Genomic DNA, 21,766 nt, shown 5'->3' with positions numbered 1-21,766 from the left:
GTCATGATCCCAGAGTCCTGGGATGGAGCCCGGCATAGGGCTCCGTGCTTGGCAGGAGGCCTGCTTCTCCCTCTCCCACTCCCCATGCTTGTGTTCCCTCTCTCTCTGTCTCTCTCTCTGTTGAATAAGTACATAAAGTCTTAAGAGAAAAGAATATTTTTTTTTTAAATCGGGTTATAATTTGTAACCTACAAAATGCTCTGGTCCAGGGCTTTTGTTCATTAGGGTTGAGACAGTTGTTGACTTGCATTTAACTCCAATACCACTAGGGGGCACCTCAAGAAATTAATTTTGGAGCCTACTGTACTAACTGGCAGCCGTAATGAGTTAATGAATTTCTAAATGAGACTTTACACTTTGGGAGTAGCCTGCACACTACACTTAGTGCACAACATCTTTGGCCTCAAACGTGTATAAATTGATTGTAGCAGAATTCCACAACAGAGTGTGAATTCCTAAGGTACTGGGTCATACACTTAGGTAAGGTTCTGTTTGTGAAGGACATCTCTGAATGCTGAGGCTTTCTGCCCCAGATGTGGTCATACATAGCCCTGCCAGGTCAAGCTGTTAAATTGGTCTCCTTATTACAACAATATACCAACTCACTTTCATAAGCACTTGTAGAGAGAGCTGACATACTAAAAAACAAACAAACAAACAAAAAAAAAAAAAAAAAAAACCTCTATTCTGGCAATAGTGCTTTGGAATTCATTTACTCACCTTTTGTGCCAGTGGTTTTTCATGCTGGGTAAACAGCTAATGCATGGTTGAGCCAGAATTCAAACCCAAGGAGTGTGTCTCCAGAGCCCACACTCCTGCCCACTATATCATATTGCTTTCCTGACAGGTAGCCTTGAATCAATGCTAAACGCCAGAGGGCGGTGATAAAGAACAGGAGTGGCCATTGCCAAACAATTTATAACCTGGATTAAATATGGTAATCATGTGTATAATGCGTACTCTATTCAGTTAAAAATATACAAGTCATGGGGCACCTGGGTGGCTCAGTGGGTTAAAGCCTCTGCCTTGGCTCAGGTCATGATCCCAGGGTCCTGGGATCGAGCCCCGCATCGGGCTCTCTGCTCAGTGGGGAGCCTGCTTCCCTTCCCCTCTCTCTGCCTGCCTCTCTGCCTACTTGTGATCTCTGTCTATCGAATAAATAAATAAAATCTTTAAATATATATATATATATATACAAGTCATTCAGACTATTCATATGGATCGTGTCTGAGTCATGTCTGTGTACATGGATCTATATACATACTTGTATATATGTACAAGTGTATATGCATAAGTATATACAGTTCTCATTTGAATATAGTTATAGTCAACATATGTTATCTGATATGTTATAGTCAACATATATTATTATGTGCTAAGCACATAATGTAAGATGAAAAGCAACATCTTGGTCAAGTATTGGGAGCAACTACAATATCAAGATTTTGTCTAGCATCTCAGAGAAGACTTATTGGACAAAACTAAGGTATTAATTGGTATGAGGACAGTGGGACTGCTATATCAACATTTGACCCTAAAAACACATGTTTAGCCTCGTGCTTAGAACAGAGTATGTTGAATGAATGAGTGAGTGAATAAATGAATGATAGTTATTTCACGAATGGGAAGAGCAGAAATTAGAAACAGAAGAGGTTAAAAAAAAGGGGGGGGATTAATGAGAAGATGGGGTAAGTAGGATGAAGCAAGGAATCCCTTTAGCGGGCCGTGTGTAGCAGAGAGCTGGCTGGAGAAGAACTTTTGACTCTCCGATCGGGACTTCTTTCCTGGCTTTCGGTCTCTCTCCAAGAAATAGTGTTGCTTCGGTTGGTTTTGGGGTTTTGCCTGTTCATTCATTTGTTTGTTAAGTTCTTTTCCTCATAGTTGCCATCCACACGAGTGAAAGATTGCCCTTAAATGATTCTTCTTTCCTAGTGGAAACATGTTTATCTTTATAAGCAAGACAATCCGCTGTCACTGAATATTAATACACTTCTTGTACAGTCACTCCTAAGTAGTTGTCTTCACTTAGAGATTAATAGAGCAATTAACACCACACTGTGCCCATATTATTTACTTCGGTCACTTCCCAAATATCTTTTTTGCTTTCGCTTTCCTTAGCATTTTCCATCAGGGTTCTGGTTCTTATATCATGCTAATGCCTTCCCTGGGCTGAGCTGTGCAACATGTTTAGTGCATCGAGCATCCAGCCAACTTTCCAGGGAATTGAGCCATAGACCTACCTCCTAAATGATACTGACAGCTAAACTAATTTTTCTGTGTCTTAAAAAATCAAAGTTGTAGTTTACTTTAGACATAGTAACAAAGTTTAATTGACGTGCTAGAATCCCACTAAAAGTTCAGTGAAAAACGGGTGTTCAGGAGAACTTTAAAGAATCCCTCCATACAGCATATAATGAAAGTGGCATGGTTTGGGCTAACAAGTATATCCAAGGACCATGTGCAGAAACTTAGTTCAATTAATTCCCTGTAATGAAAAATAATAGCTATATTGTTTGTGCCTGAAGACCTGATAGGAGTTGAAGGAGGAAAAACTTGTGTTAGTCTTGTGTCTCAACGTTAGCTGAAACTTTTGTTGGGTTGCACTTCCTTGAATTTCAGTTGCTGGTTTTAAAAGCCGATTCGGTGTCACTTGGTCTTTTTAAGCTGTTTTTCCTCTCCTTTGAAGGATGCCTAGTTTTCCCTCTCTCCTTTGCTTAAATGGAAATGGCCCCAAGATGCATGCAATTTTGTGAACTTCAGATTGTAGATTCCACGTAATTCAAATAACAGAGCCATGAAACCACTCTTTCATTTGGATTCCGTGAACCACTGAGACTTGTGGGGTAGAAATGATGTCAGAATAATGCCCTAAAGGTGTAGTGTCAAGGCCAGAACTCTGCCCTGGGATACCATGACCGATGGAGCAGTAGAAGCCTTGCACTCATAACCCAGGGCTGAGCGCTGCCCTCATTGTTTTAATTACAGAGCTACAGCATGTGGGTAAGAAACTTGGACTTGACAACAGCAGAAGAAAGAGGATATTGTATGCCTTCAATCAGCTTTGTATTAGGAGATCCTTAAAGGGAAAATTATGTAAAAGAAAGGAGGAGGAAGAAAACAAACTAGCAGGATCCCCATTTCAATGTAATTTGGAGAAAATGACTGATTTGGGTTGGTCATGTTGCCAGAGCAGATGACTCAAGGCTTCCAAACAAGAAATGGAAATCAGGAGGATGCCTGAAGCCTGAAAGAAGAACAAATTGTGACGATATGATTGACTGTAAGGCTTCAAAATCAACTGTACCAAAGATGAGCTTGGAGCATTGCCCAGAACAGAAATGAATGGTGATGTTCATTTAGGTTCTGACTGTTGAAACAAAATAAAAATGTAGTAATTGTGCTCTGTTAGGTACACAGACGTGTTAATGCTTTCCAATTTCCCCAACTGGGGATCTGGTGTCACTTTCCCTGTCGTTCCTATTTCATGCTTCAACGGTGAGTATTATTGCTGCTCTGAACACTTATTGAATGCCAGGTTTTTGGCAAAGAACTGGGATCCAGGTGAAAGCATCCTTCTCAGGCTGCGTGGGAGTGTGCTGCAGGTGGCTTTGAAAATGCCCTTAAAACTTGGAAATCATTTCTTTAATTGGCCTTTTCGGGCTTGGATGATGTGCACCTTGATCCTGGCATTTGGTGTTATCGTCGCTGGACCTCGGTTATGAGCCTTGGCAATTTGGGCCCCAAAGCACTTCATCTCCGACAACCAGGAAAAGCCTCAGTTTCCATTGGCAGCAGAGTTGACTAGAAGACATTTTATTTATGGTTTTCTTATACTCATTTTCACAGTAACCTATCAGTTGAGTTTTCTGACGACCTTTCTGATGGACAACAGGGCTTAACTCCCTCCCAAGGACGGTGTAGAAGGAGCTACATCCTTCCCTTTGTCCTTGGGGGCCACAAAGAAAAGATTCCATGTTGTTTTTCCTAACACCAAAATCCTGCTTACTGGCCCAGTGACTTCGGAAATTTCCCAGCCTGCCCGTAGGAGCAGTCCAATTGCACGGTACAAATGACTTCCAAACAAACATTTTCTACATACTAAATTAGAAAAAAAACAGCAAAACCAACAAGGGGGTGACTCAGAAGGAAGAAAGGAGGGGCAGACAGAATATGCGATTTTTCCACTCCTTTTTGGTTTCTTTACCTGAGTCAAATTTTGAGAATGTTAAGCCCTGTCCTGTCTACCCGCTATTTACCACAAAATCTTCAAGTTTCAGTAGCTGACTGAAAGCCAGTAACTTTTTTTCAGCCATCCAAATGGACTAAAGATGTTTTCAGGTACAAGATGTTTAATTAAGGATCTGTCTAGTCTCTTTGGGCGTCTAAAGTTTGGACCTTGAACAAGGTACCCTAAAATTAGACCCTACTAATGAGAGACAGCAGGAAGGCTTCTTCAAGGGTTCGACTTGCCGTAAGTGAACCACCAAGAAGGGACACAAACTGGAACTCAAAGGAAATTCCACATCTCCTTCCTTCATACAATCAGCATCTTTTCATTGATTGGTCGGTGACCTTGGAGCCACCCAATACGTTAAAATAGTTTCACACTTTAAAAATGGGGGTGGGGGGGAAATGAGAGGTAAAATTATTTTGTGGGGTTTGGCACAAATCTGTATTTTAAATAAGCTATGTATGAGCTGTGTCTTTGAGCGAAGAACATGTGCAATGCAGTTTTGATCTTCATTTTATAGATGTACATAAGTAATACAAGGCCTGTTTTGATTATTCAATGAAAAACAAATGTGATCCAATATTGTAATACTCTGTATCTACTTATGTTTCTGAACAACAACTCTCATTAGTATATGAACCACCATTAATGGCTTTGGAGACCTGGAACCCCATCCTGATATTTGCTTTGAGCTATTCCATGTGTGGTATGGGGTTCTCTCATAGGTAATCATCCTAATAGGACAGGGATTGAATGTGTGATGGGCTCCTGAAAGAAATAATCTAAGAGCATTTCTCAAAATGGTTCTCACAGTCTCCTTCTGAATGCTTTGCTTAACATTCAACAACTCCCTTCACTGTAATTGTGATTGAAGATTTCTCATTTAAGGCCTTTTCAGAATTGGAGGTGTTAAAGGCTATTTGCTAGTGAAGATCAAAACTACATTGGGGCACCTGGGTGGCTCAGTTGTTAAGCATCTGCCTTCGGCTCAGGTCATGATCCAAGGGTCCTGGGATGGAGCTCCACATCGGGCTCCCTGCTCAGCAGGAAGCCTGCTTTCCCTCTCCCACTCCCCCTGCTTGTGCTCCTGCTCTCGCTGCCTCTCTGTCAAATAAGTAAATAAAATCTTTAAAAATTTTTTTAAAAAAGGCTACATGTGCATGTTCTTCTCAAGTTCTTTTAGCTGGAGGTTAACAGAAGACATCGTTGAAAGCAACTGAGATAGAAAAGATGTATTTTTAATTTCATCTAATCAGAAATCTGGAGGCAGATTGCTAGGACTGACTAATTCAACAGCCCGATAATGTCATTGAGATCCAGGTCCTTTCCATCTTTGTGCTGGCCTTCTTTGGTTTGTGGGTGTTGATATCTCATTTGATTCCAGTACGCAGGCATCTCATGCAGATAGCACAGCAACTAGCAAAAAAGAAGGATTTTCCTTCCATGTGCCTGTTTTCCTTAGACTAGAAATCGGGAACTTCCAACAGGTATTCCCCCTCTTCCCACCACTGGTCTCACGGGCTAGGTTTGGATCATGTGTCCATGCATGGGACAGGATTCACCAGCAAGGGAATGGGACCACCATGATTGGCTTGAAGAATGCTGCTTCACCTCTGGACTAGAGAAGGGGTTTCTTCCCTGCGTATAGGGCATGGTGACTACCTGCATCCCAAAGAACAAAAAGGGATATCTGTTGGGTGAGCAACCAGCAGTGCTCCCCACTGGTTTTCATAACAGTTTTTCCTTTAATATATAGTCTTAATATTTCAGTGTTTTATCATATTACTGAAGCATTATCTTTCTCCCACACTGGCAGTATTATCCTGGTATTTTTAAGGACAAAATTATCCTGGAGGGAAAAACATGTATCCTTGAGCCTACTTTTTTTTTTTTTTTTTCTCATTCTGATACAACTAGAAAATACTTAAGAACCAAAAAGCTTTCACAAAAAAATGATCTTGTTCATCTCAGCCCTGATCCATCGGTTATGCAGATTGTGTTTCCCATTACTTTAAAATAGAACTGAATGGAAATGGGACTACAAAACTGAATTTTGATCTCCATTTCTGACTTTTCCTAAAATAAGAAGTGATAAGACATTTTTGCAACATAAAATAACTTTTCAAAAGTGTTTATGGAAATAAATTTATTTCAAGAAAAATTGCAATAAAGCATAGCCCAGCAGTCAAGGACATGGACCGTGAGGACAACGGGACTTGATTTGAGTCATTGTCCCTTGTTTAGCAGTGATGTGACAGTAGGCCTCAACTACAAATGAAGAAAATAATCATGCCTTCTTCCAAGATTGTTGTGAAAGTTGAAGGAGATTAAAATATGTCCATATGCCTACATACATTTATTCTTAACAGAGTGGCTAGTACGTTGTAAGCTTTCGACAAGTTGTGACGATTTTTACTTACAGCAATATCAACAAAAGTCCATAAACATCCAAGTTAACATTTTCTTACATAGGATAATTAAAATCAAATTGACAACTTTTAGAAGTAACAATCTTGAGAAACAAGCTGTGAGGGCTGCCATATAGGTCATACCACCTTGTTATGGGAGGTCTTGCATCAGTTCTTGTGCCTCTTCCATAGAGTTCTCCAGCTGGCTTGTTGTTGGTCAAAACTTAAAGCCAGAATCATGGCCTTACTGCCTTTTCAGGGAAAACAACGGCTCTTAATGCCTCATACACATGAGAATTCTTTTCCATTCATCCAGGGAGTAGACCAGATGTGTCAGTCTGCTCCTTGAGAAGTACGCAGGATAAAGCATGTTGATATAGGTGTCACAAATCTCTTAACTTCTCTAGTTATTGTCCTCCTAAGCCATATGCTCTGTATTTCAAGCCAAAGCTACATGAAGGCAGAAAAATTTGGCAGAGTGAACAGTGCATGTGGGTATAAACATTAGTTCTCTAGTAGAAAAAGAAGTATTTCCTTCATAAAACATTACAATTCCTTTTTGTTTTTAAGAAACTGTATGTCATACTTCACCTTCAGAAAGCTCCAGTAATTATCTAATCAAGTCAGAAAAGTAGCTTGTCAGCTTGCGCCCTTCCCCACCACATTCTCTTTCTCGAATTCTGCGTGTGACTCTTCTGATTGACCCCAATGCCGAGCTTCACTGACAAAAAGCCTCTTCGTGGGAGAGGGTATGGCACGGAGGTCCTGTGGCAGGCATTTTGACTGTAGGGACCATGAGACTTACTTTCTGGATCCAGGACCTTGGGTTGCTAAGTAATAAACCAAACTCAGAATTATTTAGGTTAAAAAAGAAAAAAGGAATTTATTCTAAATGATACTCGGTATCTCAAAGAACGAAAAGCAAAGGGAAGTGCCAATATTCAAGAAGGGTTGAGATGTAACTAAGTATAAAAAGTTGCTGACAACAGGGTCATACACCCAGTACCAGAACTGCTCTTTTCCATCTTGCTTTTGTGTTTCCCTGGATGGTATCTTCCTTCTTTTTTATCACTGCAGGTTGACCTTCTCCAAATGACAGAAAAAGTGACTGTCACTGACATGCTAGCTTTCTGTCTTATAGCTTGAACCACACAGAGCAAGACTTGACCTTTTCAGTTCTAATTCTCAAATCCTGGAGAAAAACTCTGCTAGGTCTAGCTTGGATTAGATTAACTGAGGCAAAGAGACAGAATACCATTTAGATCCCTTTGGTGAGTTGCCCAATCAACCAACTGCCTACAAGAAGTCTCATATTGTACCAGTGTGTTGTCTCCAGTGTTTTTAAAAAATTGGGTGGGGCAGTTCCCAACAGAAGAGGTGCTGGCCTAACTATTCTGTAGATGTCCGCTATTGCAAAGATATACTGTGGAAACATGCAAGGAAGTAGATCTAGCTTCCCATTTTCCAGCAAAGCCTGCCTATGGTCCTTGAGAATTTCCCATTAAAGCTGTTCATTCACTGTTAGAATGTTCAGGATGGTGGGATGGCTGGAGGCAGTGGCAGGGAGTTGGGGGGCTGGTGATTACACATGAAAGGAACCAAGCAGAGAGAAGGGAAGGAGGGCACATCAAGGAAGCATCACCAACTTGAAGCAGAGGGCTCTGGACCTCCCAGCTCTTTTCAGATTAAATCCTTATGGTTCTCCCAGCTGCCTCGCTTCCCTCCTGCCTTACACCTCTTTTTAATATTTTCTCCCATCATTTTTAAAATGAAGACCTTCTGTGTTACTTAGAAGATTTCTGTCCTCCTCCAGAGAAGCAGTGCTCTACTTTAGGCAAAAGTTTGAAGTTAAGAAGATTTTGTCTCTTCAGGAGAGCACTTTCCCATATCCTCCTGTTACATTTCTCAGAACAACAAAATCTGAGGGTTGGAGTAGACCGATCTTGAGGCCATCAGGTTCGTCCATTGCCGTATATATCCCATCTCTGGCATCCATGACAAGTGGCCATCCACACTGCTTGACCATGTTCCAGGAAGGAGAACTCATCATTTTTCAGGACAGCCCATTCTATCTGTAGATGGTTCTATTAGGAGTACTTCTTTATGTTAAGCTCCTGCAAGACCAATAATGTGTCTTTTTTTTGTTGTTGCTTCCACCTGTTGGTCCTCATTCTACCACCTGGAAACGAACAGAAAAGTCGAAGCTCTTTCCTACATGTTCACCTTTCAAGAGATTGATCATGGCCATCATGTTTCTCCCTATGATTGTTCTTCTCCAGGCTGAACAACTGTTCTTCCTATAACTGTTGTCTGCTGTATGAGATTTCAAGTACCTCTATTATTAACAGGGACACTCTGTTCTAGAAGCTTGAGTTATTTAAATGTTCTTCTTAACATTTTCCCCCAAAACCAGACATAATCTTCCAGATATGGAAAAATCAGCACAGAAAGAACAGAACTAATAAGTCTTTCATTATAAATATAGAACTTCTATTCAGATAATCACATTTATCTTCTGGGAAGACCGAGCCTATGCTTAGTCACTCTTATGCTGAAAATTATGTAATGATTAATTTATAATGAAATTTAAATGATAAAGAGTGGTGGTATTTGAATTTTATAAGTGAATTTCAGGCATTAGTAGTTGAAATTGGAATGGAAAAGAAGTGGGAGCATGAATTCCCATAATTCTTCAAATCATATGTCTGTTAGCACTATCCATTAAGTCAAAAATACAAGGTAGAGTAAGCCCATCTCAGGGGATCATTTGATTCCTCTCTTCCCCTTTGTGAAATCCATATGCTTAACAAAGTTTGTGTCCTGGTTACATAGCCACACACAGAGAAGTCTCTGGGGTAAGCACACTAATGCACACTCAGCCCTCAAGGAGCTAACAATTTAGAAGCTATAAAACAAGACTTTTGCTTCCCTAACTGAAGTGTGCTTTGTACACCAATGAATCAAGGAAGAGCGAGAAATCACCATGTCAGACTGGGTGGCACAATGAATTAGTATATGTAAATTCTCAACTTGTTCTAGAAGCAGAACCCAATTTAAGGAAGTTGGAGTGAAGCTTAAGAGGTCAATGGGAAAAGCTCCAGCCCCATGTTAAATGGACATCCTAAAATAAAGATACATTGTGTCCTGCCTTTTTCTGTAGTCACTTATGGGTTCATCAGGAAAACCAATGATCTCAGAAAATAATAAGGAATATTCTACTTATGTATTTCAGGTTTAAAATGAGTGTATGGCATATATTTTTTTCCAGGGTAGACAAATTTAAATTTTGAATCTTAAAATCTAATGTGAAATAAGTGGTGACATTTTATGAACCTTATCATAAGCATATGACATTCATTCTCAGTTTTGTTTTTTGTTTTTGTTTCTAAAAACATTTGAGTATGTGACAAGTCCCTCAACATTGGCAGTGACAGTGGTCCCAGGCCTTGTAAGACTGCATATCAGCAAGGAAGCTTGACATTTCTTCTGTCAGCAACATATGCCCCTGACCTTCTATCTCCATCAAGGAAGTTAAAAAAAATCATGACTAACTCGGGACAGAGCTGGGAACCCAGTTTCCTTAGTCATAGAGCTTGTTAGTTCCTTTGTGTTAGTAAAGCTGGAATTAAGGATTTGTGCCCCTTGTTAGCGCAGAAAGTTCCAGTCTAGTGGGCTTAGGTATAACCCTAACCTCATTTGTTTACAAGGGAAGAAGTGCAAAACCATGGACAGCTTGAAGCGGAGGGAAAAAAATTCAAGATCCCTTTGAGTGAGAAAGGTCAAGTTCATCCTTAAGGTACAACTCATTGTTGTGTTTAGCAATGTACCCAGGGGATTCCAGGCTCCGGTGCCATTTATTCTTCTGAATTTCATAGTGCTGATAAGTATAGAATTCATAATCTCTGCACTTTAGAATTAAAACAAAGGAAGACTTCGTGATTGGTGTGCTCCGTTGAATAACTGGGAATACTTTAAGATTAGCTGCTTTATCCATAAACAAAGGCAGAATTACCTATTTCCTGATTCCTTTACATGAAATCTTTTATTTCTCCAATAGATTGTTTGGTTTCTACAAGGGGATTCTGCCACCAATCTTGGCTGAAACACCAAAAAGAGCAGTGAAGGTAAGCATTGTATACCTTTCCACCAAGTGAAAACAGACTTCACCCCCAAAGCATCCCACAACAAACTATGGGACATTAATGTGAATTAAAGATAAAACAGTAAAAAATTGAATGTGGAAATTATAGCATGACTATTACAATTATTAGGCCAGGTCACTCTCTCGAATATTGGTTTATGGATTTTTTTTTCCAGGTAAAGCCGTTCCCTTCTGATGAGGAAATTATACACAAAGTACAGTGGTGAATGAAATTCATGTAATTGAACCACAGCAGCCACAAAATAACTTGGTCCTTTTTCTCAAAGCAATTCATCAGTTTTCCTTGGGAGCAAGAATTATTAAGAAGAGAGTGAGAGGACAGGAGGGAAGAGTGGTAGAAAAACCTTTTTCCCAAAATCAGTTCCATTTTGTGAACACAACGAACTAATACACTGTATTTCTTTGTATATGACTCTCATATAACACATTTATTTGGCATGCTAACTTCATTTCCTTCCCTGCCCCCTCCACCCTGGGCTCCTCTGTTAAAATTCTCTCTTCTGGCTTTTACAAAATTATTACTTCCACTATGCTGATTTCCATTCTTTAACCACATAACTATGGGAGTTTATGTACTGCTTGCTGGTTCAGTATCTGGATAGGAACACAGAGATCTGGCAGGACCTCCGGGGAAGAAAGAGCTGAATCTGATCACTCTTTTCTATATTTTCTTGGACAGAAGTCCTGATCACAGTGACTCTGGCTGGCAGTGCCCCTTCCCCTCACCACTGACTTCACCAAATATGGCTTTGTCTTTTCCATAAGAAGGATAACATACACTTAGGCCAAAAGACTTCCTTTCTAACTAATGACGTAAAGCTTTTTTTCAGATATATTACTCAATTTGTATTCCCAATATTCCTGAAAGGTAAAATGGGACAATTTCTATACTTTTGCTCAGTAAGTTAAGAGGTTAACTAAGTTAAAATTTGTGATAAAGAAAACCAACATGCACAGTACAACCATACTTTTTTTACATTATGTTAAATAGTAATTTAATAGAATTTAAGTCAGGTCTAGAATTTAGAACACAAAGCTTTAGGGGCACCTGGGTGGCTCAGTGGGTTAAAGCCTCTGCCTTCAGCTCAGGTCATGATCTCAGGGTCCTGGGATTGAGCCCCACATTGGGCTCTCTGCTCAGCAGGGAGCCTGCTTCTTCCCCCCGCCCCCGACCCCTCTGCCTGCCTCTCTGCCTATTTGTGATCTCTGTCTGTCAAATAAATAAATAAAATCTTAAAAAAAAAAAAGAACACAAAGCTTTAAAACATACTTTCTCTATAAATTCATCCCCCTTGTTGCCATAGTTTTTGTGATTTTATATTATTACTTCAATACAAATTTCATTAGAAGGATCTGAATCGCGGTAGAGAATCTGGAAAAAGTTCACCAAAGTACACAAGAGGGCTGAATTGAATTATGAAACGGCTTCACTTGATAAAAGATTGCCCAAGTAAACAAACAGAGCAGAGTTCCTTTTCAAAAGGAAAGTCACTTCGTCTCCATGGAATAATATATTCATTTGTTCAGTGTTTTACACGGATAAATAGAGTCAATTATAATTAAAGATTTTCCCGGAGTATTTTTCCTTAATACTATACACTGGAGACGATTTCATTTAAATTTGAAGAGGATTAAAGTTTATCAGTGTTGAACAGTCTTTTATGTAAGGGGAAAAAAAAAAAGTTGAGCTTTACAAAACTGAGTTAGTCTCTGCTTAAGAAAAAAAGCAATGCTCGCTGCCAGAGCAATGGTTAACAGATGAACTTTTGGGCAACTGGATATGGTGTGTGTGTCCCAGACATCTTGTTTCAAGTTGATTTTACCTTAAAATTATTGAGACATATGGTAAGTGCCTTGGCTTTTTAAGTCCAAGTTGGAGTTAAGTATATCTTTGCCAGATGGATAGCACTACTTTTTCTATACAATTTATGAAAATATTCATTTTATAGATATTTGTCTTAGAATTCGTGAGGAAGGTGATCATCGGATTGTCACGATATCTTACGACATAAAGTGCTTCATTGTATGGCATCAAAGTTTACTTCAGAAGAAATATTCAGAGACCATATATATAAATAGACACACATATACATACGTATACATGAATAAATGTGAATATGTGTGTGTGTGTGTGTGTGTGTGTGCGTGTGTGTATTCCTTGGGACTGACACTTCAATTACAATCGTTATTATAATCGGAAACAGACAATGTGAAGTTTTTCTGCACTTTAGTCTTCGAAATAAGATCATTAAAGTAAGACTCATCAATGCTAGATAAATGAAACTTTCCCCTTCACAGATTAAGACAGAATTAGTATTGCAGTTAGCAAAAGGAAATAAAGACCTCAGAAAGAGACCAACTCATCTTTCAGACACGGGAGGCACCACGTTCCAGTTTCCAGAATCTGGTCTTGAGATTCATAGGTCCAGAAACACCATTTTTCCATGGACAGACTCTCAAGGACCATCTGATGCTGACCAGACCCACTAAAGAGTAGGAACTGTGAAGCCTATTTGTTTGTCACGATCCCTACACCTGTAATGGTGTCTATGCTCAATCAATGTTCGATACACAAATGAAACAGAGAGAGAGAAACAGAAAGAAAGTGTATTGATTTATCACAGGAGACATTCCTATCCTATCCTATTCCCCAAAATTCCCACATCTACTGTTCAGTTTTTGGAAGACCAAGACTTCCATTTCCAGCCAAGATAGAGTAACAGAGACCAGATTTACTCTCCTGCATGAAACAGCAACAAAAATGAACAAAATATATGAAACCACAGTTTTCAGGACACTGGACATCAGACAAGGAAGGGCAGGGATGGGAAACAAGTGAGATGAGCTCTATGGTTTGCCCCCAGCTTACTGCCTGGAGAGGTTTTTCCAGACCCCAGGCATGCAGGGGAGATGTAAGCAGAGCCTGCTCTACCCCCTGGGTTGAGACGGAGCTGACAGGCTGGAGAGGGCAAGGCAGCTGGGGTTCACAAGACAGAGGTACCAGAAAAGAGAAAACTGCACATAGAGCTCCTAAGCTCTTCAGAGGGACCCCCATAAATATTCAGCGGAGAACTGCCGAGTGCATGCATGTGAAGAAACTAGCAAGGCCTGGGAAAGAGCTGTCCAGAGCATTTGGGGGAACAGTGCATGGCAAGCCCGCAGGGCCGGGAATAGTCCCTGCTCCCACCAGAGGAACTGGAGGGCCTCAAAATGCCACAGGGCATTGACAGGAGTCTGCAGAAGGGGTCTGCCTCGGTAGTGGGGAATAATTTGCCCTAGTCTGAGTGCCGCTTAGGTAGTTAAAAGCAAGACCCAAGTGGACCGGACCATTTCCATGTAATTTAACTGCATCCCAGAGCAGAACACCTGGGAGGTCACGTTTAGTCATCAGATTGCTGAGTGAGCTTGAACGGAAGCAAAGGGGAAAACGGTGGAGAACTGTGTCCCCCAGGCAAACTGTACTGACCTCCCCTGCCCAGCCACAGCCCAACACTTCTCCGGAGACCACGTGGCAGCCCCTTCCCCTAGGTGAGACTACCAATTTCTAGATTCTAGTAGATAGGTTATATATGACACAATTCATTTGGGTTCCAGATTTTATATTCAGGATTCCCAAAACCTTAATTGAATATGAATGTTTTCAAAACTCTGTAGTCACATATCAGTAAGACTTTGGGGAGGTAACCTTATTACATGTTGACCCTCCCAATTTTATCCTTAGAATGTAATCTCATATCTTATATAATAGGGTACTTATATCACATCTCTGCATTGGTCATGTTGTGGCTGAGGAACTACTGAGAAATATCCTGAAAGCCATAAAGGAGTAGTGTTGTATAAAGAGAAAATAAAATAACAGCTCATCTACTTAAGAATATAGTTCTGGGATAATGTCTTCTAAGCGTTGAAAATGAGAGACATTCAGTAAATATTTGTTGAATGAATGAATGAATGTTTTTTAGTAAATACTGGGGTCAAACTAAAACACTGACATTTACATTATTTTACTATTACTGAAACTCCATTTTAAAAGATCTTACCTTTTCCTTCCTTGAGATAGTGTCTTCTTTATTTGAAGCACTATTTGCTTATTGGAATATATGATAATATATTTTTCATGACTTTTGAATTCAGTACCCTAATAATTCATCACTGTAGCTTATGGGGCTCCTTCATTCCCAGGAACCTGAATCATTTATTTCCTCCTAGCCATTCACCAAAAACTTCCAACAACACTGCTGATGAGTACCAGTCAGCTAATGGTAGTTTGGTTTTCTCACAATGTTAGAGATGGGATAGGAAAAGCCTAGAATTGCCCCAGCACAGGGACTTGGAATTCCCTGTGAGAATTGCTACAATGACGGGCCAAGTGCCTGTCCCCAGACTTCTCCCTTGAGATCCCAGTTTGGTCTAAGACCTTGGAACTATAGAAAATCAGAAATAAAAACAGAAGTCAAAACCGCATCCTCACACTGGAAGAGAACAAGGTAGTGAGGACTTTTGTGAGGTCCATCCATCCCAGAACTTCCCTGAACCCAGTGTTTCCAAGTGTAGGTCATGACCTATGAGTCATAAAATCAATTTAGTGGGTCACTAGATGTAATGGGTCATGACCAGAATTTTTTTCACGAGATAGAATAGAAACATAGTGCATTACACGTAGTGAGGAGGGAAACTGTTTTACAGCAATGTTTTGTTTCCGTTATAAATAAATACAAGGGTACACTGCATTCGTGCATGCATGCATGAGTGCGTGTGTATGTGTGTTACGTGAACACTTTTTATGTAGATCGTGCTCGAAAAGGTTTGAAACCTTCTGCCTTGAGGGACTCTGGGCCTCCAAGGTCAGGAAAGGCAAGAAGACCTCAGCTGCAAGAAAACTCTAGGGCAGAGAATCCCACACTGTTAACAGTCACGGCTCAGTGGTGAGCAAGCGTATGTTGTGGTTAAGAGCATACTCAGGCTTTGCCGTCAGTCCTTCCACTCACTAACTGCAGGATATGTATCTACAAAATGAGAGTCATGGTTGTGCTATGATTGTACTATGACCTGATGCTTATAAGCCTGATGGTGTTGTATGGATTTAGTGCAGTTGCACATGCAAAGATCTTAGCATGTTTTCTGGACCACAGCAAGCTACCGTGGAGGGATACGAGTAACTGTGGTTCCTCTATTAGCCAAAGTGAAGAAAGAGGGTGAAAACTAAGGTTTCCTGAAAGTCCTATCTGGGTCAGGCATGTCAGAAAAATCTTACTTAAATTCCATTATTTAAGGAATATTTTAGAAGGTTAAGTTTTGAGTTCTTGAGGGCTAGAAATGTCAGGAGACTTGCCCATGCTTTCACAACTAAGTAGCATAACCAGGATTCAGTCCTGGGACTGCTCCTATCGAAACCCTAGCAAGGAAATTGTCAAAGGATAGTGAGGACAGTGACCATAAAAACGAAGAGAAAAGCTTATCTGTCAAGCCTAAGACAATAACACTTTTCCTTCCATGGTTAATGGTTTTGCCAAAACAGTGGTAGCTGCTGGTGCTGTTTTTTTAATACCAGGAAAGTTACAGGGTTGACACCACCCACTAGAACGTTCGATCAATGAGGCAGGGGTTTCTCTTTCTTTACTTTTGCAGGAGGCATCCAATAAATATTTGTTGAATGAGTAAATGAATGAATCCCTGATCTAGAAAAGCTTATATCTGTAGTTGAGTTAAAGAAGCATGGCACAAAAGTTATTCCTGGGTCTCTAAAAGAATCAAAATCTATCTGGTGATAGAATGACTTTGGGGCTGCCCAAAGACTCACAGAGCTGTGAACTACTTCTTACTAACAACAGAGTATTATTTGATCCCCACATCTGCTTTTTTTTTTTTTAAAGATTTTATTTATTTACTTGTCAGAGAGAGAGAGAGAGAGCGAGCGAGCACAGGCAGACAGAGTGGCAGAGGGAGAAGCAGGCTCCCCGCGGAGCAAGGAGCCCGACCCACATCTGCTTTTTTTCTTCCCATCTTATTGGGTTATAAAGTAATAGAATAGAAGACATTTGAGACCATAAAGTACCTATGCCTTTTCTGGGGTTTTAAAAATCGGGCCCTCGCAGGACCTAAGAATGTGCCTTATCAGCACTATTAGCAGCTTCTACTAACAGAGCTCCCAGGAGCAAAACATCATGATAAGCAGAGTTGTTTCCCAAAATACAGCGTACAGAAAGAGAGGAGAGAAATGTAGTGGGGGGCACATTACATGACGTCTGACGAGATTTGCCTTCATAGAAATTTATTTGCAGAGAAAATTATATGAAATGTTACCTCATGAATGGAACCTACAAAATCTCCCTCATCAGATATTCAAGGAACGAACAAACAACTCTCTTTCTTCATGAAGGGAGAAAGGTTGAAGACACTCTTGCTTTTAAATCAGGGTGGACTGGATAACCTCACTGGGTCCTTCTCTGTGTCACCACGGCCCCCTCATCATCAGGAGTGTTGGGAAACCCGTGAAACAATAACGATACACAAGAAAGAGCATATGCGCATGTTCAAGACGAGAGCAGGGTGTGGGTTAGAAAACTGGGCATTCACTGGGAAAGCTGTTCACAGAGAAAACATAGGAGACCAGAGATTTCGGGTCTCTCTGCCTATAATTTTGAATCACTGCCATAAAAAAGAAGTCTATTGATGTCTGGGGAAACTGAAAATGGTCATGGTAAATGGAAGCTGTATGGTTCATTTACTACCATAAAGGATTCCTTCCATCAGCTCTCCTGTAGGCTATTATAGTTGCCTTGGAAAATGCGAATGTTGAAGTAGGGTCCGCCAGCAGCTACCCGAGACCAGATTCAAAACTGTGCCCGATGGTTTATCATCTTTCTAAAATGCTGGTTAATATCATGATTTACTAAAGACATTTGACTGAATTAAAGGGTTTGTTGCAGGAAATGGTTATGAATCTCTGGGTTTGGTTTTGTTTCACAGTTTTTCACCTTTGAGCAGTACAAGAAATTGCTAGGATACGTGTCACTGTCGCCAGCATTGGTAAGTGAGAGTATTTATTATACTTAAGTGTGTAAGTTATTTCATAAAGCGAAATCTGGAAACAAAAACCCTTTTGATTCCCCAAGCCCAACTACGCAAATATGAATTCAAGTTATTCAATGCTCAGCTACTTGTTGAAAGCCATCTTCCTAATAACTCACAATTTGGCTATTTTATAGCTCCCAGTGATGAATTTATGATAACAGTGATATGTGTGGAAAGACCCATATGAGATATGGTCAAGAATATAAAATAAAGAGTACATTTGTCAAAGATTCTGTGAAAGCCAAAACATGCATATGTTTACATACTACGTCCTGCGCATATCTGTTTATGCAGCAGTCAGTCTGCCTAAGAAATTTCCTAACAGGTCACTCTTCCAGCTTTTGCTCAAGCTGTAGGAGATGTGGGACTTCAGGTCACCCTGTAGCAGCTGCAGACTGAACGACCTGTAGTCGTTGAGGAGAACAGTGATGCTACGATGCTACATCTCAGCTGTTCCATGGAAATCACGTGGTGACACGGACATCTCTCAGTGCCTCTCCTCTCCTCCTTGGTGACCTTGCTGCTTCGCAACTGCAAATTAGAGTGACCAGATGGGTTCTACAAAGATGTGTGCAGCAAGAGCCCAAGAGAGAGAAAGTGCACTGATTCCTCCCTCCAAACCTGAAAAACAAAACGAAGCAAAACTAACAATACATTGAGCCTCCAATTGACCGGGGTGGGGGGGGGCAGCTCCCCGAAAAGTCCTCTGGTGTGCCTGCTGCAGTGGGCCTCAAAACTCATGTTCTGAGCTTCGGCTCTTCTGTTACTTAACTTGTAAAGGTTCACTTCAGAGTGCTTACTCTGCCCAATAGACTGTCCAAGAAGAAATAGCTGTTAATTCTTAAACGGTACATGCCCCTTCTCTGGGAAGGATCCTCTAAGAAGCTTCTTGCCCAGCCTCCTGCCTAAACAAGGTGCTGTGAAATAGCCTTGTATGGTAGAAGTGGCAGCCTGAGTCCTAATATTAGCTCAGATTTTTTTCTTTTTTAATGCCTCGCTGTCTTCTCTTAATGTCATTCTCAACTTTGGAAACATCTTGGTAAAGAGAGGATTAAAAACTTCCTAGCAAAAGACAATAAAATTCGGTCTCCAGAGGGCCAGCTGACGGTTCCTGTGTCGAGCACTGGTACCATGTGAGATGCTGCTGTCGCTTGGACTCCTGAGAATTAAAACAGAAAAGCGTTTGGCCTCTCCAGCTATTCTAACTGAATGCATGCAAACTGTAGACAGTGTTCTCTTTCCTTGAACTCATTTATTCCAGTGTCTTTTTGATACGGCTAGACACTTAAACAGCCCTTAAGTGTCCCCCGGCGCTCACACATGAAAAGCCTGGGAGGCTGGGAACCCAACTGTTCCCGCTGGTCTCTGGAATCATCTAAGTAACGTGATCTGCTGATAGCTGATCAATTCTTTTGACAAGGGACTGCTGAACACTAGTTCTGACAGCAAATGTAGCTCAGTTTTATAGAAGAACAAAAAAGTGAATTACTTGGAAGATTGCATCTAGTAAGTAATAAAAACCTGAACATCTGGATTTTAGCTTTCCCAGTCAGAAGAGTTTGGGACTAGTATTTGTGTGTGTGTGTGTGTACACACTCATGTACACACACATGTTTTGGCTTCCATGATAGAAGTCTGAGATAAATGAATAAAATATTTGGTACATTACCCTATGCAAATGTGTTTAAATCGTAATGAAGGGGCATGAAAGGAAAACATGACTAATCATTCCCTCTCCTTGAATCTGTATACTATCCCATTCTTCCTCTGCATTTTTATGTGCAGCAGGAACAATGGTTTTTGTAAAGCACTTTACAAAGGGCTTCACACATTGTTTTGATCCTCATATGCGGTAGGGAGACATTGTCTCCATTTTACAGATGAGAAAACTGTGGCTTATAAAAGGTTCTGTGATTTAGACACTGAGCTGCAGCTCACACTTGTGGTGCCTTTGTGTGAATTAGGCAAAGTTGCCCTTTCTCCTGGCAGATGCCTCTCCAGGGCTCCAGCTTGGCAAGTGGGGTGCAGGCTGGATCTCAGCCTAAACACAACAATTAAAATATACACACACACACCTTTTCCTGTGCTCAAACTAATGCACATGGCAGCCCTGGCCACATAGCCAAGAAGGGACAGAACCTGAACCCAGACCTCCCTCCAGCTCCTCCCTTGTTCCACCTTGCCTTTTCTTCCAAAGTTAGGGAATATTCATTTCTCTTTTCTCTTTTTGTTTTCTACTTTGAAGAAATTAGAGACTCCTAGCAAGAGTTCTCTGTTCTTTGTTCTTCATTGGCTTTCTTCTTTTGGTTGTATATAGCGTTCCCTCTTCTCCTGGAATTAGAGCTTCAACACTAAAGAGTTACTGTTTTCCAGCATCTGGTTTGAAGATTTGAGGCTTTGTTTCATTTTGTTTTTCTGGGGGGTGTGTGTGTATTTTAATTGTTGTGGTTATTTTTGATACACATCTTCTGAAAAACCCTTACACATTCTACTTTGAGGAGAAGTCGAGAAAGCTGTAATTCCTTATTGCAGAAACTCTTAACTCAGAGCAAATAAGAACTTCACATCATCGTTTGAGAGATGTTGTAGATTTTAGCTGAGCCTTTCAGAAGAACCTCGCCATTTCTGATTTCAACTTTTATTCCTCATTTTCTGCATGCAGAAGAATAGGGCAGTTACGGGGAGGTTTTTGTGTTTTGTTTTGTTTTTTAAATAAGGAAAGGATGAATAAAAATTCTTTTGGTTTGCCAATTGTCTAGAATAGTGACTCTAACAACCGGGCTATATATTTAAATGTTTTCAGCTGCACTGTTTGGTTACCTGAAATTTAGTTATAAACTTTTTATTTTTGGTTCTGCTACTTGAAGTTTTTGAGATGCTCAGTAATGATTTAAGTAGATGTTTTAAAAAAGAAGCTCTCCTTTTACAAGTCAAACTCTCTTAATTGTTACATGTGCAGATGTTTTAGTATCCACCTTAAATCACTAAAACAACCTTTCTTTTCATTAAAGGGAAAAGTCGCTGTTGATGGGGCTTTGACATTTTATTTTGAATTGTTAGGATGTGGTTTGTGGCTTCTGTAATTTCTTCTTCATGAATTGTCAGCATCCAATCAAGAACTAAAGCTGTTTAGTAATGGTATATGGTGCATTTTTGTGCATTTCTCCATTCTCCCCATAACATTCAGCTGCAGAGTATAATGAGTAAGATGTTTAACCCAGTGCACATAACTTGTTTTAAAGTATTGATTGATTTAACTTTTCTAGACGTTTGCCATTGCTGGATTAGGATCTGGACTAACAGAAGCTATCGTGGTTAACCCTTTTGAGGTAGTAAAAGTTGGCTTGCAAGCGAATCGGAACAAATTTACAGAGGTAATCATTTGATGTTTTCCTACTGGTGAGGGAATGTAAAAAATTATTTTTAATATATGTACGTGCTATATATATAATTATGAACCCAGCTCTTAGTCACTTGTTAAAACCATAGCGAATTGTTCTTTTTTTTTAATAGCAAATTATTCTTAAGGAAGTAGCATAAGAAAAAAGTTAAATTTCTTCCACAAGGGAAGTGTGAACAAAAATGTTCTAAAGTCCAAACGGACAAATGCATGTTTACAAGTTTTTACTTTAGATTTGGAATGCAATCTATAATGACTTATTTGGAAATGTTTCCCCTACTTTTAGCAGAACTTCTACTTCACATTACGCTTCTACTTCACATTACGGTAGAAGAGACTGAAGCAAAAACCACAGAGGTGATAATATTGGACTTTTTAAAAAAAATATTATGAAGTCATTTTTTAAAATTGCCTTACTCCTTTCTCCACTCCACCCACTGCCCTCCCCCAAAGATTCTGATAATCTGTCAAGCTTGTCTTTTGGTTTAATC

General features: G+C 40.1%; 1 protein-coding gene across 1 annotated transcript in view; it reads left to right on the top strand.

Moving 5' to 3' along the window:
- The window catches only part of SLC25A21 (solute carrier family 25 member 21), a 491,716-nt gene that overhangs the window by 429,089 nt on the left and 40,861 nt on the right, over positions 1-21,766 (top strand). The window contains exons 4-6 of the mRNA XM_080808544.1: positions 10,697-10,763; positions 17,771-17,830; positions 21,142-21,249. Coding sequence (XP_080664670.1) covers positions 10,697-10,763; positions 17,771-17,830; positions 21,142-21,249 — 235 coding nt within the window. The remainder of the gene's footprint in view (positions 1-10,696; positions 10,764-17,770; positions 17,831-21,141; positions 21,250-21,766) is intronic.

Source organism: Martes martes (assembly GCF_963455335.1).
Source record: "Martes martes genome assembly, chromosome: 7".
NCBI lineage: Eukaryota > Metazoa > Chordata > Mammalia > Carnivora > Mustelidae > Martes > Martes martes.
This window is presented reverse-complemented; position numbering and strand designations above follow the sequence as displayed.